This window comes from Semicossyphus pulcher, unplaced genomic scaffold (genome assembly GCF_022749685.1).
Source record: "Semicossyphus pulcher isolate SPU_LCO1_2020_fin unplaced genomic scaffold, fSemPul1.0.p SCAF_10, whole genome shotgun sequence".
NCBI lineage: Eukaryota > Metazoa > Chordata > Actinopteri > Labriformes > Labridae > Semicossyphus > Semicossyphus pulcher.
The window spans coordinates 10753168-10774753 of NW_027211604.1; the positions used below are offsets into that span (position 1 = coordinate 10753168).

Genomic DNA, 21586 nt, shown 5'->3' on the forward strand with positions numbered 1-21586 from the left:
TGTTCCCAACATTCGGATTAATTTACAGTGACATTAAGTTTCATGAGAAAGCTGCACACATTGAGTATCTTTGGATAATCCTATTTGAGGGTCTTGTACACAATTAATGTGATAATCTATGAAAGCGAGCAGTTACGAAGGATCTGACGGGTTTGCAGATATGAGAGTGAAGCTGACACTATTATTGAGTCATTGTAATCATTCCTGCCACATGGAGGTGACTGTTCAGTTCAAAACGTTGATGTAAAGACTTTCCTCCTGACTAAGCATGGTTCATTATATATTTAAGATTAAAGAGGGGGTATTATGCTGTTGACATTTTAAGACATATATATAATGTTACAATGTTAGATGTCCAGACTAAACGTGTCAAATCTGTAGGTCAAAGTATGTTGGAGTAATCCCCAGGCTTCTCAGCTCAGTCTGCTGTGAACGCCAGGTTTCACACAGTTTTTTCTACACACTGCACTTTGTGATGTCAACAGGCTTCTGAGAGCTGGCCAATCAGAAGAAAGTGGGCTTGTAGGGGCGGGGTTTCTTAAAGGGACGGAGCTGACTGAGTCGTTTCAGGCAGAGGCCTGCACGGAGCACCAGTGTGAGGAAAATGAGTTTTTCTAACTGTAAAATATGCTAAGCTACTCCACAGGTATCACAGAGTGAAATATGAAGCTTGAAATTAGCATAATACCCCCTCTTTAAATATCTTCATGCATGATCTACAGTTGAGTCACATAATAGATACGGCATTACACTTCTGGTGACGTGTTTTAAGCAGGCAAACTGTGCAGCAACAGTGTTTCGGTATCTGAAAATCGCTAAATCATCTGCAGCTCACCTGAACTCCACTGACTCTGAAACAGAGCCTGTCTGACGGGATGAAATAGGAGCCCCGTATCTCTTCACTGATATGAAGCAGATTAATGAAAGATGTTTAAAGCTGGTATAGGTCATGTGAAATTACACCTGACTGTTTCCCCTGTAGCTGCACCCCTTCACACATTCACACACGCACGCACACACACCAAAATATGCCACCTTGAGACGTGACAATCTGCAGAGGAGTAGCGCAGTTTCTCCACAGAGCCAAAGTCATGCAGGCAAGAGTCCCTCTCTTACATCAGTGGGTGCAAGTGTGGCCTGATTGTGCTCCATGGAGGGACCAGAGGAAAGATAACCCACCCTGAAACCGGGCAGGGAAGGGAAGGAATCACAGCACAGGCTCTTCTTTGCTTCCTCCTCTTCGCTCCTGAAGCTCCTTCTTGAAAACGAGCACATTTTCTTCTGATTTCTCACCTTATTTTCGTGGTTTTCGGAGGGATTGCTGCCAAACTAGACACATGACGCAAAGAGATGTGCACCGTTTTGCACGCACGCACACACGCTTGCACACACACACACTTGTGATGGACTGCTCTACATGTACAGAGTGCTGGAGAAGTAAACAAGGAGGCAAAGTCTGTTCAGCAGCATGGGGCCCGAGAGGCTGCAAGGCCAGATGTCCGTCCTACATGTGAGGCCTGGGGGTCTTTTGTCCTTGTGCTGTCACTGTATGTCACACAAACATCCCCCGCCCTCCTTGTGCTGTCACTGTCGCGTCACCCACCGCGCATTCAACCAAGCCCCTGCCCCCACGAACGCACACATCCCAGGCAGGGCTCCAGCCTCAGGTGGGGACAGAGGGCACACCCTAGCGACTGCTGTTCTTTATGGCTTCCTTTGCAGCTACAATCAGAGGTGTCAGGCTGGAGAGAGGCTTGGCCAGCTTCAGGAAGGAATGCTGCAGAAGGAAAAAAAGAACAGTAAATGTAGATACAGAGCTCATACAAGGGTGTCTGCATATTTACTATTGGAAATAGGCCATTCGTTTTCCTAAGGGGACCTTGTCAAAGCTATTGACGTCTCATATAGACGCACAAGTTACCATTAATTTCTGCATCCCTGTCAATTTTAGATGCCCAGAGAAACTGTGTGTAGCAGTGTAGCAGAAAGACTGAGAAAGGGCTGCCATTGAAGGGGAAACAAATTGGCTAAACAACCCAGGATCCTTACTCAGGACACTGAGGTTAGGATGCATTCAGACCTGACAACATTGGTCCAGACTTTTGGACTCTACTCCGAAAGTCCGGTTCCTTTGGACAGCTGAGAACATGCATTCCAACTCTGCTGTGGAACAAACCACCAGACAATGGTCCGCCAGAACAAACGAATCACGGTCCGGTTTGATTCAAGTGAGAACATAATCGACTTAAAGTAGGACCTGATTAAGAAGTAAACCAAGCACTGAGCATTGTGGGTTGTTAACGGATGTTGACACTTGCAGAGACAGCCACGCAGCCAGGCAGCAAGATGATAAGACGACAGACGTCGGGGCACGACGAGGTGAGAGCTCTAATAGAAACATGGGCTGGCCAAACAATTTCACAAATGCTTGTGGAAACACACAAGAACACGGACGTATTCAAACTGTTCAGTGAAAAACTGAAGGAGAATGGAACTGATCGAGCTGTGGAACAATGTCGGTTAAGTAAAAAAAAATGCGACAACAAAAAATGAGTTTTCCCACGTGGAAATTTTGACCAATCAGAATGCAGTTTAACTTTTGCTCTGTTGGTAAAAGCTACCGTGTGAACACAAACCAAACTCGAGGCAAACACTGTCACAATTTGGTCTTTGATTCAGATCAAACTAACGGTCTTTAGGTGTCAAAGCACCCTTAGAGTAGTAGAGAGAGTAAAGTGAATCTAAAAGTAAACGTACCATTATAGGTGGAACTTTTATTTGCCTAAACCAAACTACACTTATTGTTTGACATTAACCACGTGTCTTACAATGGCATCTTTTTGAGACGCCATAGGGCTGTGACAAAGCCTCAGTATTTGACAACTCAGGATAAAAAGGTATTAGTTATCTCACTGTCTGGACGGTACATCACCCACATATCTGTAACCTATTTCTACATTTAAATGCACAAAATATTACACGTTGTCATCGTGTGATTTTACCTGGAGCAGCTCCTTGGCAGAGCCTCTGCGATCCACATCCATCTCCAGACAGCGGTTGAGGAAGTCTCTGAACACGGACGACAGCCTCTCTGGGTTCTGCAGCTCTGGAGTCCCATTTGTAGCTATCAGATACAGCGCCTGGGAACACAGACAGAGTCAAGTATCTGTTAAACCTTATTTAAGCCTCCAAGTATAATTTTCAATGCACACAATTTGAAGCATCAGACAGTTGGTAGAGCAGGTTTAGTCCTGAGGTCAAACAAGGATTAAACAGTCTGATAAAGTCTTGAGTCATGTGTTGCTGCACTTTGTGTCTTACCCTGAGGGGATTCTCGTTCAGGTAGGGCGGCTCTCCCTCCACCATCTCTATCGCCATGATTCCCAGAGACCAGATATCCACCTTTGGGCCGTAAGCCTTCCGAGTCACCACCTCCGGTGCCATCCAGTAGGGCGTTCCCACCATCGTGCTGCGCTTGTTCTGCTCTGGAGTGATCTGGGCACAGAAGCCGAAGTCGGCTGGAGAGGGAGACAGAGAGAGAGAGAGGTTCAGCTGTGTTATAGTCCATTTTTAATGCTTCTTTATCACATAAGACAAACTGTTTTTACTTTGCTTTACCTATATCTAATTTAGGTGTTCTTGTATTTAATGCAGCCTGAATTTTAACACTCAAAACACTCTTGAATTCTAGCACAACAAAGCCAAATTTAAATATTACTTACTGAGCTTGACGGATCCGTCCATACCCAAGAGGATGTTGTCACTTTTTATATCTCTGTGGATCACCTGGTTGGAGTGCAGGAAGTCCAGGGCTTGGAGACACTGAAGAGAGAGTAAAAAGGCTTTAAAACATATCTAATAGACTCCCACTCATACAAAGAAAAGCCTGAACTAAACACACATATATCTCTTGGCTGGGGAATGTGTAAAAATGATTGTTCAATAGTTTGCATGTATCAACCTGACAAAAGGGTCAGGTCCTCTCAGCAGAAGCAGTGGGCGGTGCTGCTGATGTCTAAACTTGGCTTCTTACCTCTCTGCAGACTGCAGCGATCTGGCCCTCGTCCATGCAGGTCTCAGTTACTACATCTGTCAACGAACCACCGGCCAAGTACTCCATCACCACCCAGAGCTCGTCTCCTACCAGGTAACTGAAAAATGGAGCAGAAAACTGGTTTACAATTTCTAAATGGAAAAACACAGAGACACGCATTTACAGTTTATGATGTATTGCGTCCTCGAGACACAGAGTCAGTTACAGCACACAGTCGGTGCTCAAGCATGGGACCGGCAGCTGTGAACAACAGCAGAGAGATCAAAGTAATTAAATCAGAGCCGAGTGGAGCAGATGCTAAACATTTGAAACTGAATAGTGTTGTAAAATTCTGCTGCACGTTTTTAACAATAGGGGGCAGTAATGTTCCTTTAGAGGACCGCTGCCTGCAGTTAAAAGGCCAAAGAAGGAAGAAGAAGGAGACGAGGAGGAAGAAAAAGGATCTGCAGCAGGCTCAGAGGATCCCTCAATGTCACTATGGTAACAGCATGAAGTGACCTTGAACTCTGAGTTGTGTCCACAAATCAGCTGCTGCAGGCAAATTAGCATCAGATACCTTCACTACGCTGCATCAGTGCACATGTGCTGGAACCTTTAACCATGTTAGAAGAACAAAGGATGGAAAAAGTGTTTTAAAAAAAATACAAAAGCTGTAATAAGTGTGTCTCTTCATGTCTTTTTAGGGTGGTGAGACTTTGTATAAATCTTGTATTTCTCAGATCATGCAAATGTCTGTACGAGTATATTAGATTATATGTAAAACATGACTCAAACTTTTACATTTATCAGTCTTCTTTTGCTCGTTCCAACCTCTCAACTGAGAGGACTCTGCTGCTTTAACTCTACTGCAAAACAGGAAATTTAATATCTTTGGGTTTTGGACAAAATAAGAAATGTTACCAGGAAATTGAAATGGCCTTAAAATTCATAAAAAAATAGGCCTTGACCTTTTTTTCCATTCAAATGTGACCCTTCTCTTATTCACTGACCTGTCCAGGTAGTTCACTATGTTGGAGTTCTTGTTTTCCCTCATCACCAGGATCTCATTGATGATCAGCTCTTTCTTGGGCTGCTGCTGCAGGTTCATCTGCTTGATGGCCACCTGAGAAAACAGAGCAGGAATGTGTTGTTGAGAGCACGAGCGAGCCCGCCGGCTCAGCAGGGGAGAAGGAAAAACATACAGCGTGTGAGTGTTGAACAATCAACGATAGGATCTGACTTACCTCTTGGCCGGTTGCTATGTCGATGGCAGTGTACACGGTGCCGGACGCTCTGGAGAAACACGAGATGAAATCACATTAAAGATACACACTTAAATTTATAATTCAATGCCTGTGTGGTGTTAAAACAGCATCAGTAATTTATTGAAATGTTTCCAGAGACTTATAGCGTACACCTCAGCAGAATCATTATTAAACCTTTATAAATTTGCCTCCTCGCTACAGGGAGCTGCTTATTATTTCTCAGACTTAAAGGGAAAACAGTATGATACACTTATTTCACTATAAGCCTGCTGAAGACCAATTTTAAGATGTCAGATGTTCTAGATAACATTCAAACCAAAGACACGTTGCCTTTTCATCGCTTGACTCAACCTAAGAAGAAAAACAAACTCTGTAGGAAGACACTCGACTCAAACCCTTTGCTCCGCTGGAAAGCAGAGACCATGGTCACATGTTCTCCACCTTATTTGGTGCTGGGATTTACGGATGTTTTAAAACGTTCATTTAAAATAACTTAAGTTGAATAAAGTCATAAAATAATAAAGTAAAACGGTTATATTAAGATGTGCTAATTTAACAACAGAAACTTGAAGCACAAGAAATTTATGGATTCCAATATCAGGTCAAAGGAATGGTATGCAGCCAATCCCTCCTTATTTGGAAGTGTAACTCCTGATACTAAAAACCTTCAGCTGTGAGTTTAAGCCTGCGGTTTTCCCTCTTTCTCTAGCTGTCAGCTTCACCTGTGTCCTGTCAGAGGCACAGAAGAATGGAGCACAGTTCCTGCTCCTAATAAGCAGACAGTTATCTCCTGTTTCTGATAGCAGCTTCCTGATCAAATATAGAAACAGTGAGCATGAACAGATAAGAACCCAACAGTTTTTATCTGTGTGGATGTGGAGTGAACGGGGAGAGTGAGAAAGGCAGCAGCCTTGAAAAAGTGAAAGACAAGAAGAGAGAGAGAGAGAGAGAGGGCCGAGCTAATCTGGCCCATGGCCATTTCAGGATACACTTCTCATTTCCTCTCTTCTTACTTTCTCCCAGTCATCCACCCTCACCCTCCCTGGTCACTCCAGCTTCCATCTCTCCTGCAGAGACTGACTGCTCCTGAAATCGCTCCATTTCAACAACAGTGACGACTGGTTCCTTATCACGGACGGACTTACCCTTGTCCTATTTTCTCGAAGCGCGTGTACTTCTTTTTGGGATCCCCCACGCTCACAATGCTCCCTGAGTCAGAGAGAAAACAGACAAATATATTAGAGATGATGGAGCTCGTGTAGGCGTGCACAGCCATGAAGGCCTCCACATAGACACACAGGGAAACATCACTGCAGAACCTTTTCTGCCTTTCTAGCTCAGAAGTGCCGGTTAGTGCCGCTACTCTAAGTGCATCTCTACTTGGCTGTGCAGGCGGGTCCTCTGAAGGCCACGATCAATAAAAAGAGCACTTCTTTGTCCAAGTTTGATTACATTAGCGCTCCCAGTTCTTCTGGAGGATTTTTCCAAATACACAGAATGATGAATTGGTAGAAAAATGTACAAAAACAGCCACTGGAAATATCCATCTTGTTTTCTGGAGCCGAGTGCAGCAGCTGGGTGTAACGTTATGTCCGGCCTAGAGCTCAAAGTTACAACAGACTTTAAATTAAGCCCTGTGCACCGGTTAGAGTTAAGCCCTGTTTGTGCTGCACCCGGGTGCATCTTTAACGCCTAGGATGGAGCAGGCGTAAGTTTAGAAAGTCAGACTTACATTCACGGTAAAGCAAGCCGTTAAAGTAACGGTCACAAGACGACAAAAAGAGAAAAAACACAATTGCAGCGCGTCTTGTTATATTACAAGATGATTAATAAAAGGGCATTAAAAACGAGAGAGTCATCCGCGATCGGGCCAAGCCACTGGAAAGTGAGCTGATCGAAATGTTTCATTTTGGCAGACAAGTCCGGTTTGAATTAGTTGAAGCGCTCTCCCCTCAGCTGCGGCAGAAACGCGGCGCTGTCCCCGCCCTGCTGGTGCTGACTGAGCTCAGATTTTATGCCAACGGAGACTTTCAAAACACCGTGGGGGACATGATAAATGTACATCGCCATGCTTATCACTATTGATTACAGCGGTGATCAATGTCCTTGTCGCTTGCTTTTGTTTTCTGTGTGTATGTTGTCCAGTTTTTCTGTTTTTGCATACAACTCTATGAGTTTCCTTCGTTCACAATTTTTCTTTACTTTTGTGTTGTTCATATCTTCTGAAGAGAATTTGAGGGGTTACAGAGTGGAGACGTGTGTTGCATTCACTGCTTTGCGAGTGTTCACGTGGACGCGCATCATAAGACCGGGCGCAGCTCCGACCGGTGTCGGTCAGAGTTGGTGCACTCGGTGTAAATTCGAATCAAGATGTCGGTTGTAGCTAAGTCGGACGTAAGAGATAAGATCTATTTTGTTACGCCCAGCTGGTGCACTCGGCTCCTGAAGCAACATATAGGGAATTATTCAACAGTTTCCATGTCCTTAGTTCTGCTTTAAGAAACGTGTGGATTTTAACCATATGAGGACTTAATACTTTTTGGATAAATAATATTATCTTAGTCTCCATATCCTCCAATTTGACAATTTTTAGGCAAATGAAGGCATAAGAAAAACTTCAGCAATAATTTAAGGAGATACAATTCACAGGAAATATAACTGAGCAGCCTAATACATAGTTAAACTACAAAAGAAATGGGGGCACTGAAAACGTAGCTCGTAATTCACATACTGAGTCTCTCCAGAATCTCCTCATCCGTCATTTTGGACTTCTTCCTCTGCCGGTCAGTGTTTCGATACATCGTGTTGGACGTGTTCTCCGGCTGGACCTGCGACTCTGGAGGGGTCAGGACTTCTTTCACAGGGGTGGGGGGCTTTGGTGGGTCCATGACGGAGCGTGTGTAGATCTGCCAGGAGAAACAGAGTCACAGACGTGCAGAAATGATTGCATTGGAAGCAGAATGATGTCACAAGGAGTGCGCGGTGTAAAACTCACAGATTTGGTGTGCTCGGGCCGAGGTGCAATGACAGGGGGCAGCTCGTCGTCATCATCCTCTTCTTCCTCCTCCTCCTCCTCTTCCTCTTCTTCCTCGTCCTCTTCTTCGGACACAGGCGGAGCGATCGGTGGCTCTGTCGATGACGTTTTGGCTCCCTGGAGGGTAGAAACGCACGTGAGCCTGGGTGCCTGCAGCAGCACGGAATGAAAAGAGTGTGCGGATGCTGATGTTTTTCTCAAATTAAAGGAAATCATTGTTATTTCTTTGTTAGCCCTGTAAACATCCTGCAAACCCAGAACCAGACATTTACAGGGTTGGAGTTCTGTTTTAAGTTTAAGCTTAAAAACTGAATAAATATACAAATTATGTCAGCCACAAAACAGATTTATGTTATTCAAACGCGGTGACACAAAATCGAGCTTGTTGGATCTACATACAGTTGATCTGTTGCGATACTGTACCCTGTACAACAGTACAACAAAAACAGGAATGAATGGGGTTAAAGTATCTGGAGCATTTCTGTTAACAGTGGAGGGAAGTGTTATGAGTCCAGCGAGAGCTAAAGAGACAAGCATTAAGAGAGAGAGGTGCCATTCAGTGCAGAATATCTGAGGGTTATAGCTAACAGACTGCTACACATTTAGCTGTGCTACAGGAGAGAACATGCGGCCTCATTGCAGTAATGTGCAATATGCTGAAGGACTTCCTCTGCATGTGGAAGATACCTCTCAACAAGTCTTATTAAAAAGCCTGAAGCATATTTATTATGCCTGATGCTCAGCCTTTATTCCCCCCATCCAAAACGCAGCTAGCCTTGGATCGTCTTCCTCTTTTGGAATGGAAACACTTCATCCATTTCCAGTCTCGTCATGCATAAATGAAGCAGTGCAGCTTAGTTCTAGTGATTAAAGGGAAAGGCTCTGGCTGAAGGAAAGTCCCGGTCCTTCGTTCAGACATACTGGGCCTCTGACCTGCTCCAAGAAAAGGGGGCTGGGCCAAGACTGCAGTGCAGAAATGAGGGTCTAACTACAAGCAGTGCCATGTGTTTTTAATCGCAGAGCCATGCGGTAATGTCTGCGATGGTGATGTGGATTGTATAGTAAGGAATATGAGCTCATACATGCAGTTAGACAATCATCAAAACCCTCAGTGGCATGCGCCCCTGCCCTGCCAGTTCAGAGAAAAAGATAAGAGGTGCTCTTTAGGAAGATACAAAATACATCTGGAAAATCAGAAATGATCCAATCATACCCCCCATGAGATTACTATACAGAGAGTGATGGCTCTTATTTTTGAAACTAGAAGATCAAATTTATCTTTAAAGCCAATGCAGAGAAACATCATGTGGAAAGTAATATGGAGGAGTTACCTTTTCAAATAATGCGCTGCAGGTTCTAAGGCTGACAGGAGGCCCAGATGACAGCAGCCGGTTCTGAATGTGAAGGTTGAAAATGGGAGGATTTACTCAGAAGAAACCCACACAGTGTTTAAGATTAATCGGAGTCGAGAGGAGAGGGGAGGGAGGGCAGGGGTACGCTACCGAGGGATGGACAACGGGTCCGTAAATGTCCTCCTAACGGCCAGCATGAGGAGAGGTCGGGACAGAGACAGATAGTGCCACATGAGGCAGGAACATCTGCACTTTGAGATCTCTCTACAGATTTGTTGTGTAAAACAATAACTTCCTCTTCTGTAAGGTTCTTAGCTTCATTTCAAACATATTAATGATGCAACCCATCAGACAACCAGAATTATGAGATTACACCTTAATTATTGTTCAGCATTGTCAGAGTACAACAGAAGCAAAGTTACATTCAGACAGACTCGTTTTCATGTTTGACTCTCTGTCTGAATTTGTAAGTTATTTTTGGTGAACTTGACAACACTAAGTTAAAGAATGACAGTTTTCAATGTCACCTTTCTTTAACTGGCAGGAAAAAAAATGTTATGAAACCAATAATGTGGTAAAGTCTGTTTTTGATACTTAAATATTATGAGTCCTCAGGTAGTAAAAATGGTGTCATTATTGGTAAAAGAGAACGGTCACACTGGCTCCATAACGTGAAAACAAAGTGGATTAATGGTATTTTTTCCTATAACTTTAAGCAATAATGACAATTAAAGACATAAATAAAGATTACAGCTTTCTTTACCACCTTTCTTGCAATTCCTGTTTGCAATTTCTATGAAAGCTGGGTGATGGGAAATAAACAGTTTCATTGTGGAAGCTTTAAGACTGTAAACCACTGACGGACTAAATGCATTACAGCTAATAATCAGTCAGTTAGTTCTAATAGCCCCATGGCTCCAACAAAAAATGATCTGACAAATGATCCTTTACTGCTACAGAACATAAACATCTAATGTCAACAACATAAATGTAATGACACTTTAAGTGCAGCATGATGTGAAGCTCTCGCTCTCTGATAAACAAATTGTGGATGCTGTGAGAGTAGTTTTATGAGGAGTGATCCATCCATCTGCACAGGTAGAACAGGAGAGTGAATTATCCAGGACTTCCTGTTTTGTAGTTCGAGTGTTTGTTTCCTGCCAGAAACATTAGTTTGGTTTATCTGCTGTCTGGTGGAGGTAATATATGTGACACTGAGGTCAATATTTAGCCTGTTAGTGCGGATATCAGGGACAGAAGGTAAGGTAAGATTTTCTTATCAAGTCCGAGAATCTAAACTCAATAATTACATTTTGCTCAGGCCAAGGCTGCATTAGGATGCGGCACAGTTCCCTAGCTCCATTATCGGCAGTTATACGGTTAAGGTGAGGAGCTTTATCGACCTGAGACACACACATGACCGGCTGCATGGGATGTTCACAGAGGGCAAGACCAGTGGAGTGTTATCTCTTTTCTGCCTGATAAAAATGGCTTCAAATATTTCTACTTCATCCTGATTGACAAGACAACAAAAACAAGTTGCAAAACAAGCACATCGCTAAAGTAAACAACACTGCAGGTGTGTCGGAGATTTCATTCATGTGGCAGAGCGCATCAGGTAGCTCAGGATGGGCTCTAAAAGTGTGCCTCTGCGGACGCACTAATGGCACTTTTCCGGTAGTTCTGCTCCTCTGAGACGGTCTGATATTACAGCTCAATGCTAGGATAAGTGTGAGGCATCGTAGCCAATAGCTGAGTCACCTCTGCAGGCTGTGGACCGCTGTGACAGTCCACGGCTGAGATGCTCTTTAATACCCTCACTGGGCCTGCACAACCTTTTAGACACACCGCCACAGCCGCCTGCCCTTCAGTGGCAAAGAGCTCTTTCAGGCAATAGCCCTGCATTAAGTGGGCCCGTTGTAGTTTGCCCGCGGGCAGCGAATCCCACTGAACAGACTTGGACTCCACTCCTTCAGCCCACTGAGCGTGTTCAGGCCGAGGCATTCAAAGCATAGATTACTCTGGTCAAAGCCAGGAATGAGGTCAGCACAGCGGGAGCCCTTCGAGATGCCGCTGAGCCTCCAGTGGAGCTCGTCTATGGCTGTTTCAAAATCTGGTTAAGTAGTGCAGATTGGAAAAATAAACAATGAGCAGCAGTGGCTCGCAGCAAGTCACCGTTTCTGTGCACGCTGATCGGCATGTATGGAAAATTCAGGACACATGTTTTGCCCATTAGAGGCAGAAGTCTGTGAGAAGTGAATCTACAGAGTCTGTCCCAGAATTTACCACAAAGAGTTAGACAGATTTACTGTGGTGTCGACGGAGAGGCAAAATGTCTCTGAGGTTTAAGACGATCAAATAAATCCACAGAATGTTGCAACTTACCTGTGATATCATTAGCTGTTAGATGGATATGAATTACATTTCCCTCCATATATATTACTAAGCTTTATGAGATGTTCCAAAGCAGTGAAATATGGCAGAGACAGTGTGCGGCTAAGAAGAAGAGACCGGGTGGATTTTTAGCGATAATAACCAGACAGTTAATAGATGTCAGGATGTCATTAAATGCATCATGTAAGTAGGTTTGATATGAAAGAACTCACCAGAGTGTTTGCTGCGATGTACCCATGTGCCGACTTGTCTGTAACAGAAACAAACATCATTATAGAGGGGGCAGATAGAAAATGAAGTGTTACATTGATGGAGTGTTTCTTACCTCCCGAGGTGAAGCTCATGTATTTCTGGTTGTTCACAGTCTCTTTGGAGTCGTAGAACTTTAAGACGTCCAGCACGGCCTGCGGGTTCTTCTTCTGCTCCAGCTTGGTGATGTTCGAGGTCTGAAGGAGCCGTGCCCACTGCTCCGGGATGCCCTGCGCCAACATATCGAGGTTAAATGTTAGAAGAGAGTAAAATGTGACATTTAAGCTACAATATTTAAGGTTTGTCTTGAGGACAGAGAGTGGGTTTTTAATAGGTTGTAAAATGTGCAATGTACGTTCACTGTGTGTGACGCTTAGCGTGAAGCCTCGACAGCAAGTCTAACCATCACTTATTCTTACATTTCATTCTCTGTGTATGGTAAAAACTAGAGATAGACCGATATGGTTTTTTCAGGGCCGATACCGATAGCGATTATTAGTAGTCAAGGAGGCCGATAACCGATATTTGAAGCCGATATTCATTTGCAGTAAAAGTGAAAATATTGGCGTAAAAATTTTGAATAATACAAACTCCAACAACTTAAATTTGTTTAAATGCCTTTAAGCATATGCATCAGAGCCAAAATAACCCGGTTTTAAATTGATCTCTTATCGGCCGTCGGGTTAAAAAAAATAAATAAAAGGCCGATGCCGAAATGTGTCAAAATGCCGAATATCGGCGCCGATAATCGACCCGGCCGATAATCGGTCTATCCCTAGTAAAAACCAATAACATATCATGAGTGAAGGAGCTTTAGAAATTCAGTAGACGGATTGTTTATAACCATGAGACAAACATCAAATAGCTGCTTCCCAGTTTCCAGTTCTAATGCTAAGCTAAGCTAAATGACTGCTGGCTGATGGTTCATTTAACAGACATAAATGAGAGCGGTACTGAGACTCCCATCTAACTCTCAGCAAGAAATGTATCTTCCAAGAAGTCTTACTATTTCTTTACATGGTTTGTATCGATTGATAAACATGAAACCTTCTAAGGCCCTGAATGTAATCCAACAGTGGGTTTCCTTCAGCTATCTTTGGAAGCGTGTGGACATTTTTACACTCAAAGCAGCGGTCTGTGTAAAAGATAATCCACTGTGTCCTGTGTGAAGGCCTCAGAGAAGAGACGATACTTGGAGGGAGATCAAGGTCCAAATCAACAGTAATTCACTGTATCCTCCCAGAGAAGCATGAAAGAAGGGAAATCAAAGCGGTTTGCTTTAAAACAGACTTAATGGCGCACTGCGTGTCACAGTCAGGCACACAGCTTATTAAACAGACAAGGAACTATTTGTTGCTGATGTCATGGGCTGAGGGATAATCATTTGGAAGTCAAATAGAGCAGAGCACATGCAGTATTTATTCCTGTAAGTGTAAAGCTGGTTTTAAAGGGGAATGATGTCTGCTAAGCTCTTATTTTAGGTCATAAAAAGTTCCCTCGCAGGCCCAAACAAACATAACAACACTTAATGTTATACACTGTTTTACAGTTTTATGCTATTCATGTTTTTATATACCAGATGGAATTAGCAGCATATTAACATCCCTTTATGTTGATGGATTCTTTATGGCATGATGTCTAAGCTTTGTCGTTAGCAGAGGACCACTTCAAAGAGAGATAATTACCACTAACAAGGTGTGAAAAGTATCAGTAACACTGTAACAATATAATGTAATGAATACAGTAACTACCCCTGCAAGTATATGGGGATAACATAACGTATTGGTCCATTGCATCTTTCTATATAACGTAATACAATCTAATGAATAATTAATCAATTATAAAAAGATGACGTTTAACACTTCATGAGCTTTTATTTTGAAAGGATCAATAGATCAGCTCAGTGTTAAAATGGTTGTATGTCTTCATAATATTCTACAGTACCCTTTATTAAGTACCTTATTATTGATGTTGGGAATGAAGAAAAAAAACAAGAAAAGAGCAGTTTGGGAACTTCTCTATAAACATTAAAAAAATTGGAGCGTATCCAGTTTTTAGAAGATCAAACAGAGAAAATAAAAGAAGAACTGTGCTGTGTGTAAGAATAAAAATAACCTGCAAACTGAAACTGCAGCTAAGAAACAACTAAAGGATTCTAGCGCAGGTTTCACCTCAGCGATTGTCATTCAAGTCGCTTGTGTTGCCAACTTTATGTGGAGGAAAAATGCATCATTAGTTGAGTCTGTCACCTCAGGGATTAGTGATTTTAGAAACGCCTGCCTATGTGGAGGATTTTAGAAGCACATCAGTCCCAGTTTATTGTCAGGGAAAGAGATACTCACTGTGAACTCTCCTGTTACAGCATCAAAGCCAACATGAATGGTGTGTTCAAAGTCTGAGGGCAGGGATATCTCAGGACGCTCCTTCTCCTTCTTCTTGTTTGCTACAGGAGACAAACAAAATCTAATTACGCTTCTGGTTTGTAGTATTTTTATACAAGGGAAACGAGTAAATGATGTCCTTCTGAGTGCGAGGGAAACATGTGGAGGAGGGTACTCACTCTTGTCTCCCCCGGGGAAGATGGAGCGCAGGCGGACTTTCTTGTTCTTCTCTTCGGGAGCCATTGGAAGCGGTTTAGAGGCGTGATTCAGTGATGAAGAGTCTCGGGAACTACTGTTCATTCTCAAGGGAGGGGCTGGTGGTTTCTCTTCAATATCGACACTATCAGACATCTTTAGTAGCACTCACAATGTCCTACGAGAGACAGGAAGAGAGGGATGGAAGAGGTCAGTGTTAAAAGGATTGTGTATGGATCAGTGAGGCCTCTCATGAAGGCTATACAAACTCTGTGGAGACAGAGAACAGAAAATCCTTGAATATGAGAGTTAGTCAGCTCCAATACGTGTGAAAAATATAACAAAGTCAGAGGCCAAACTGAGAGTTTGTTGTTTGGTGCTGGTTTAGCTCAGTGGTTAAATCAGCGCCCTAGATACAGAGGCTACAGGCCTTCACCGCGTCCTCCCCCCCATTTCTCTTCCCCTGTTTCCGACACTATCGACCGACTTGTCTCTCAAAAAAGGCGCCCAAAAAATAATCTTAAAAAAAGGTTTTAGTTAACATCAAGGTAAGCTGCGAGCAATAATAGTAGACCTTGTTGAGACAGATTGCTGGCAGCCGCCTGGCAACAGAAAACAGACATTATACAACAGCCTCTCTTTGATGACATGCAGATAAAATGCCACAGAATAGTGATAAATCAGAAGTTATCAGACGTGGATGTTGTAATTTCAGATCACTTATTTTCACAGTCCAAACCCATGTACATTAAACCAACAATGATATAATACAGAGAGAAGCAGCTTACATTCATATCTGAAAAGCAGGGACTGGTAATAAACAGCGGCCTCAGGATTGATTATTTAAATGTAGTTTTTGTTGATCGTCTAATCAATTAATTCTTTCAGGATTACAGCTGTGCCAAGAAAATGTATTCAATAAAAGTCTGCTAAGACTGCCATTAATTAGTTTGGTACCCAGAATGCTGATAACGTCGGTCTATAATTAGAGCGCCGATATGCAGAAGGAGGATTTCTTGTCTCTGTTGCAGCAGAACTGGAGTACTATGAATGTGACGAAGCTGTATCAAAACCTGACAGATCTAACGCTAACAGAAGACTCCTCGTTACTGTGTTAAAGTATTGTGTTTTCAGAGCGTCGGTCTGTTTTATCCTTGTGACATGAGGAGTCTTGTTACAGCTGCAGGTGAAGCAGATTCTCATTAAACTGTGAACATCTCTGCAAACACAAGCACTGCTGATTCAAAAATAAGCAACATCTGCAAGAAGGCGAGCGTGTGTGTGCGAACGGGGGCTTTGGTGAAGCGAGGTGCAGTCTGATGTCCAGTGGGTCTGCTCAGCTGTGAAAACGGTAACCAGGAGTTGATTCTAAGAGAAACTGGCAAGAGTAAACGCTCCCATCACTCACCCTCTCATCTCCCATCTACCCATTTCCATCTTACGCTCCTTCACTGCCTCGCCCCGAGGCCAAGCCCATCATGTGATGTGCTGCTCCACCGTCCCAGAAAAGCGGGCCATCCAGGCTTAGTGGCCCCCTTAGTGGAGACCTACATTAGCAAACAAAGACCACTCGCTCGCTGCCTCTGACAAATTACACATGTGCCTTCAGTGTGGCCTTTACCACTTTATGTAACCATCTCCTTCACGAGATAAAATCTGTCTGGTAACACCCTGCTCTTTGTTAACTTTCTAAAAGAACTGATTGTGAATGAAGAACTTAGATTAGTGAAAAAAATGTATTATATTTTTAGATGAAAAGGAGGCATGATTCAATCAGATATATCTGTTACAGAAGACCTCGTTTGCTGCTTCGAATTACATTAATAGATGTGAGAAAAGATGTAGCTTGAGTGTTATGCAGATTTTTGTCTGACAAAGGCACCACAATACATTACTACTACATTACTACATTAGGGTTATTTAATTAGAGTCCCCTCCCTTGAAGCAAGTTTAATATACACCTGATAAAGTCCTTCCTACCTCTGGATAAGCACAGGTTCATGTACACACTGAACACTTCTAATCCAGCATGTCTCCTTAAAAGCACAACTGTTTCTCATACTGTTTTTCTCCCCTTGGATAACATTAACCAATATGCACCGATGTGAAATAAGGCTGACTAAAATTTGTCGGTTGATAAAAACTGCTAAATATTTGCCAATACTTTTATGTACAAAATTCTTGTGGATCATTGATCTAAGATGAAAGACTACCAGCAGAGTCTTGATGTTTTCTAATAAGCCGGACAGTTTTTTCTGTCCTCTCAGCTGGTGATGTGATGAGAATTAGACATTTTGGTTTCACTTGGCAAACGAATGTAACGGAGAAACTGCACTGTGATCCTTTCAATTAGACAAATAATCACTGCAGGGAATTATTTGGCAGATAGCTGCCCATACTCTGCTGGCCTTCATATCAGAGCTCGTTATAGATGAATATTCATGTCTTATCCGAGCGGAGACGCAACAAATGGTGAAGAGAGATTATGAGCAAGAGGGCGGCATCAACGGTGAATGCTGGAACATGATAAAAATAAAGATAGGTCGAGATTACATCAGTTGTATCCATGTAGAAGCACTGAGCAGCTCTTTCCTGAAACAGGTCCCTCCTGACAGAGTGGTTAACTAAACAAATAACATTTACATGCTGATCCAGTTTGGCTTCAGGGCATTCGTTGTTTGTGAATAACCAGGACACTACAGAGAAACACTTCCTCATCTTCATGTACCAGCACATTTCTAAGATTAAATTCCTGGTGTATTTCTAGAATCTTGTAAGATATAGTAGTGGTGGGGTTAACTCTAGTCTGCTGGCAGTTTGTGTGCAGGGTGAGTCCAGGCTGCAGCAGCAAACAGGTTCTCTTAGGTTGGAGGTTAGGCGTGTCACTATCAACAAAACCCGGTAAAACTCTGTTTACTCTGCTGTTTACAATAGAATGTCACAATGTTGACATGCTACAGCAGCAGCAGCAGCAGCAGCGAGTTACTGACAGCATGGCTCATCCTAACACCTGAGAGGAAAACGCTACCAGGGTAGCTAACATGTGCTGGACTGCTACTCAGTGACAGACTATGTGAGCTTCTCAACATTTTAACAAGAGACTGACAAACACTACATGAGGAAGTACACTACATGAGGAAATGCTTATCAGTAAAGCAAACATATTTTAATACCAGATATGTACACAATTAAACTTTTTTAACCTTTATTAGCTTTGCCACTGAGACAAGCTAGCTAACAGATAGCTACCATAGAATACCATGTGAACAAACACTACTGAAATGGAAGCTTTACATTTGTGCCACTTCACACACTGATATAATTAAAGGGTGGTCAGGACTATTAGCAACACGGCTAAATATTTTAGCATCAGTGCTCAGTGAGTAAAAATAATGCCTAAAGAGATATAATTTGAAATGCCAGATATGGATCCTAAATGATACCATAGGTAGGCCGACACAGTGAAACCGTTTGAACATTTTTGAGCTTTAATTGCCACTTAGACAAGCTAGCTAACATCTGCTGTGTTGCCACTGCGCAGCGTATGATAGAAAACAATGTGAACTTCACAACATCGTCAACAACACTAACAAACACAACTGAAACAGAAGCTTTACATCTGTGCCACTTTCACACAATGAGCCTGAATTTAGCTTAAGGGTTGTCAGGTATGTTAGCAACATGGCTAAAAAGGGTTAGCATCAGAGCTACCAAACCAAAAATGACATTTTATACATGCTGGAAAAGAATAAATGCTTTTAAAGATTTAATTTAAAATGCTAGACATGGCTCTATGATATGTACACGATGAAATTATTTGGACCTTTATTAGCTTTGCCACTAAGACAAGCTAGCTAACATCTGCTGGACTGGTACTCAACAGTATATGATAATTAAAAAAAACAATGTGAATGTTGCAACATTTTCAACAAGAAACACTAAACGAAAACTTTTGAAACGGTAAATTTTGTGCCACTTCACACACTGAACCTGTATATATATTTATATAAATATTTTAGCAACATGGCTACGTGAGGAATTACTGCACACAACAGATTAAGAAAGACTTGAGATTTCCCTTTTGAACATGCAGATGGATGCAAATTTTTTTACACAATTGAAATAATTTGAAGCTTCATTAGCTTTGCCGCTAAGACAAGCTAGCTAACAACTGTTGGACTGGTACTCCACAGCATCTTTAAGAAAACGACGTGAACATCATTTTCAACAAAAAAAACAGTAAAAAGAACTTATTTATTTAGTGATAAATACATTTGTTGAACCCAATTAAGCTTTTCAATCAAATCTTACAATATTGTGCATAATCTCTTACAAACTGTATATCCACCTTAGAGTGTTTTCTATAACAGTCACAAAGAGGCTGCTCTGCCTGCTGAGATTAATGCAGCTGTGACTGATGCCTCTGTTAATCCATTAACATAATCTTATGAACATGTTTTGCTAGCGACAGTATGTTACAGATTTTATGCAGAGAGTAGATTCACTAACATGCGCTCATGGCACAAAGCAAGACCCGACAACAGCAACTGGGATGTAATCAATCAGGTCACTATCTGGTCTGCAGACACGGAGGAAAAAATCAATGGCTGCAACATTGAATAATAAAGAGGTGATGGGAGGTTTTGAACCCTTAAGCATAAAATAGATATTTTCTGTTTAAAGGGTTATCTTCATCGATACTCATGTCCTTCCTGGGAGCACGCAAAACAGGATGCACTTACATAAAACAGTGAAGGTATGGCGCATGCTCATAAATATGGTAATTTCAGTACACAAGTGCCACTGGAGAGCACTGTGGATGAATTATGTAGCTGAAAAACTCCTCAGCGTCTGACTGTTGTCATTTCTATATCAGGCAGAGAGTCTGTGCCACCAGCTGAGGTATAAAAGGGGAAACTACAAGATACCAAATGATTATTTTATCACAAATCTCTAACTCTCTGATCCTCCCTGCTGCGCGGCTATTTGGCTGATCACCTGACTGCTGCAGCAGCTCTGCTCGAGCGGTCAGACGGCTAAGGATGGCAGATTCATGGAGGCCCAGACATTACTGAGTCTTCACTCGCATAAAACACTGACCTATTTACTGTGCAGACTGACAGGGAGGCAAGCAGTCAGGGAGCTCTCTGTCCCTGAAACAAGCAGCTCCTATTTCTGAAACACACATAGGCCGGTCTCTAAACATAATAAATCACCACTCTTGCCTTTCGCCTGATACTGAATATATCCTTTTATGAGGCTAAGATACACCAGCAGACGAGGAGAAAGAGATTTTTAACAGAGCAATTTCTGTCAAAATGTTAGCAGCTAAATATACAGCTGTACCACGGATCCACAATTTACTAATTTGTCAAAATGACAACAACCGAACTTCATTCTGCTTGGCTGGCTTTGGTAGGATGTGACAATTTGACAGTGATATATGAAACTCACAGAAGCACCACACACACCAGCCCAGATACTCAGATATTACAGGGGACGTTTTCACATTTCTCTCCCATAAAATATTAATCTGGCCATGAAGAGCAGGCGTTTTCCCTGCTCTTTCAAACATTAATGCTGAATTTGAATGGCTAACACAGGAAGAGGCTCTAATCTTGAGCCCATGGCGGCCCAGTAATGGCCGCAGTGTGGGGGAGGGCTCCATAAGCCCGGCTCTTCGTGCCCCTGATTAGGACACGCTCTCTGTTTGAGTTGGCTTTAGCTTTGGCTGCGCTTCTTTGAAGGATGCTGATTACTTGGATGGGATGGACAGCTAGAGGACGTTCAAAGGATAAGGAGGAAGGAGGGGACGCTTCAGAGCCGCAGTTTACCATTGTTATCTCCTTTATCTTAGTGCTATCAATACTGTACTTCCACCGGCAGCTGGAGAGTCTTATAGACCCTCAGCAAGAAAAGTTGGACTATTCTAATATTAGTAAAGAAAAGAAGGACAGGGCCAGCTCACCTGACAGCCTTTATGTAACGCACACACACACCAACACAGAGAAAACATAAAGACAGACAGACATTAAAGCACAGGAGGCCGACGACACACAGATGTGAACATTTTGCTGCTTGTCTCTCACATGGTTGGCCTCTCAAGGTCAGAATAAAACACACAGAGCAGAAGCCGGGCCTGCCCCCTTTTACTCCCAAATGATGGTTGGGGGAGCATGAGGAGGAGTGCAGAGGGACACGAGGAGAATTTATGCTCCTAAGATCAAAACCTCATGTGGTCAAAACATCTTCAAGGAGGACGTTTGATTTATTTAGTTTTAGTTTTGAACAACAAGATGTAATGTGAGAAAGGTTTGACAGCTGACGGCTATTATGTTGTTATATAGACAGTTTGTAGCATTTTCCTGAAGACTTCATGAGATTTAGAGTCTGGGGTCACTGAGAATGGGTTCACATATGTTCCAGAGATCACTTCCAGTTTCAGACCTGGAATAGCCTCTGTCTTCACCTAACCTAAACCGAACTGTAGCTGTAATGTGCAGATTTTCAGACAGGAAGAATTTTTCAAATGTTGCCATTGGATCACAAAAAAAAAATGGAATTGAATCCAGATTTTCACAGAAACTTCCAATTTCCACACTGTTGTCTGGCAACACGGTTTTGGCTATGATTTTTAAAGGAGCACTTTGACTTTTCATGAAATCAATGATTCGCTTTCTTGT

General features: G+C 42.6%; 1 protein-coding gene across 2 annotated transcripts in view; it reads right to left on the reverse strand.

Moving 5' to 3' along the window:
• Window positions 1-622: 622 nt before the first annotated feature.
• The window catches only part of LOC138595101 (serine/threonine-protein kinase PAK 3), a 30386-nt gene continuing 9422 nt past the window's right edge, over window positions 623-21586 (reverse strand). Inside the window, exons 2-16 of one of the 2 annotated variants that reach the window (XM_069666427.1) lie at window positions 14888-15081; window positions 14670-14770; window positions 12404-12557; window positions 12291-12328; window positions 9664-9726; window positions 8294-8449; window positions 8030-8204; window positions 6444-6507; window positions 5278-5326; window positions 5044-5156; window positions 4034-4151; window positions 3723-3822; window positions 3322-3518; window positions 3003-3140; window positions 623-1777 (exon numbers count right to left, since the gene is read on the reverse strand). In XM_069666427.1, coding sequence (XP_069522528.1) covers window positions 1688-1777; window positions 3003-3140; window positions 3322-3518; window positions 3723-3822; window positions 4034-4151; window positions 5044-5156; window positions 5278-5326; window positions 6444-6507; window positions 8030-8204; window positions 8294-8449; window positions 9664-9726; window positions 12291-12328; window positions 12404-12557; window positions 14670-14770; window positions 14888-15059 — 1728 coding nt within the window. In that variant the 5' untranslated portion in view covers window positions 15060-15081 and the 3' untranslated portion in view covers window positions 623-1687. The remainder of the gene's footprint in view (window positions 1778-3002; window positions 3141-3321; window positions 3519-3722; window positions 3823-4033; window positions 4152-5043; window positions 5157-5277; window positions 5327-6443; window positions 6508-8029; window positions 8205-8293; window positions 8450-9663; window positions 9727-12290; window positions 12329-12403; window positions 12558-14669; window positions 14771-14887; window positions 15082-21586) is intronic. The other variant, XM_069666434.1, reaches the window with a different exon arrangement.